The 2,103-nt window shown below is 51.6% G+C and overlaps 1 protein-coding gene across 1 annotated transcript in view; it reads left to right on the top strand.

Moving 5' to 3' along the window:
- The first annotated feature begins 1,055 nt into the window (after window positions 1–1,055).
- Window positions 1,056–2,103, top strand: part of Tsn (translin) — a 7,825-nt gene continuing 6,777 nt past the window's right edge. The window contains exon 1 of the mRNA XM_005348278.3: window positions 1,056–1,391. Coding sequence (XP_005348335.1) covers window positions 1,326–1,391 — 66 coding nt within the window. The 5' untranslated portion in view covers window positions 1,056–1,325. The remainder of the gene's footprint in view (window positions 1,392–2,103) is intronic.

The raw sequence follows: 2,103 nt of genomic DNA on the forward strand, positions 1-2,103 counted from the left end.
CCTGTATTCCCTAGCTGACTGTTTGCCTGTATTCTCTAGCTCACCGTTTGCCTGTATTCCCTAGCTGTTTGCCTGTATTCCCTAGCTGACTGTTTCCCTGTATTCCCTGGCTGACTGTTTGCCTGTATTCTCTCGCTCACCGGTTGCCTGTATTCTCCAGCTCCTGGGTTTGCATACCAGCTATAGTCACTTGGTGTGGTCCGCCTAGGAGGCCAGAGATTTCTTTTTTGGACATAGGGCTCGGCAGAGAAAGAGGCCCTTATCTTCCTTAAGCCACTCTTCCCAACTGTTGCTACTGGAGCTATTTGTCCTCATGTCTGCCACATCCCTGAACTTGGAGTTTTTAGAAACTTCCCCAGAAGGTTGCATAAAATGGCAGGCATGGGAGTTTGGTGAGGTGATGACTTAAAGCTGGACATTGTGTTCCATGCTTGTCATCCCAGCACTGGGGAGATGAAGGCAGAAGATCAGAAGGTTCATGGCTACCTAATGAGCTCAACACCAGCCTAGTTAAGACCCTGATGAATGACAAATGAGCACGTGACTGCCCCAAGATGTTTTTTGTTTTCTTTTCCGAGACAGGGTTCTTCTATGTAACTGCCCTACCTGTTCTGGAACTTGCTTTGTAGACCAGGATGGCCTTGAGCTCAAGGAGATCCTCCTGCCTCTGCTTCCGGAGTGCTGTGGTTAAAGGCAGCCACCACTTACTGTTTTTGTTTAACAAATTACTTCTTTCGACATTCTTTTACACTCAGCTTCTGCATGTTGTTTGTTGTGAAGCACGCGAACTATTTTTTCTTCCCTTGGTTTGAAGTATGTAAATAACATATGCATATGCATGAGCAAACGGCACCATCCGCAGGCCCCGCCCTCTTCGAGCCACGTGCCACTAAGTCTCCCCCCCCTCCCCCTCCCCGTTTCCCGAGATGCCTAGGACTTGTGCCCGCCCTCGGCCCCGCCTCCTCAGTTGGAACTGCCTATCAGCTGGCCTATGGCCACGTGCCTCCGAGGCCCCTTCCGTAGGGCTGTTTGCGGAGATGCCTATCTGCGGGCGGCAGGCGAGGTCCTCCTTAGTGCTGCCGTCCGGCGTCGGGACACGCGCCCGGCACGGGACATTGCGCGCGGCGCCTCAGGCAGCGCGGCGGGCAGCCCCGGCTCCGGCGCGCCGCGATTGTGGGAAGACCCCGGCGCCAGCGGTGGCGCAGAGCCGGTGGACGCGGCGGTTGCGACAGCGACGGGCTGTACGAGCGAGTTCGCTGCTAGAACGTGAGACGCGCTTCTTCGGCGGGGCTCCGGCGCTGGCTGGTTGTTGGGCGGCCGGCGCCATGTCTGTGAGCGAGATCTTCGTGGAGCTGCAGGGCTTTTTGGCTGCCGAGCAGGACATCCGAGAGGCGAGCCTCCCCACCTTTCTCCCTTTTCCTTGCCAGGCTGGGCTACTTGGTCCCGCCCCTGCTCGGTCTCTTGTTTTCGGGTCCGATGGGTTCAGGTTAGGCCGCCTCTCGGTTCCGGATTCTACTTCTCTTCTTGCTCCTCAGCATCATCTGCCTCTTTGAATGTCACTTTTCCTTCCTGCCACTTTGAAATACCACTGTTTCAGCATTCCAGTCCCAGGCTTCCTTAACGCCCGGGGCTATCAGTCAGTACACCTTTACTGTACTGGTTGCTGGTATTTTTTTTTTTTTTGTAAAGTACTTACTATCCTTCCTTAAAAACAAAACCAACACCAAACTCTGCTATAGCTTCTCATCCCACATAGAATTAAAACAAAAATCTAGATGCTGCTGTGGCTCATAAGGTCTCTCTCTCTGATCTCATTTTACATTTGTCACTGTGTGTGTGTTCACATTTACTACTTCATTTCTCTAGTGCTTCAGATATTGTACTGTCTGCTTTTGCTGGAATTTATCTCCTGCATTCGCTGACTCTTTCCTTTTGTACCGGAGACCCTGTGTGGCCTCGAACTTGAAGCTCAATAACCTTTAGCGTCTTTCGTGCTGATATTACAGAAATGGGCGTCACCACGAGAACAATTTGTAGTTCTCGTCTTGACCTTAAAACGTAAAGGATTGCTTTTCTGCTAGCTTTTTTTTTTTTTTTTTTTTT

The sequence above is a fragment of the Microtus ochrogaster genome, chromosome 6 (assembly GCF_000317375.1).
Source record: "Microtus ochrogaster isolate Prairie Vole_2 chromosome 6, MicOch1.0, whole genome shotgun sequence".
NCBI classification, from domain to species: Eukaryota; Metazoa; Chordata; class Mammalia; order Rodentia; family Cricetidae; genus Microtus; species Microtus ochrogaster.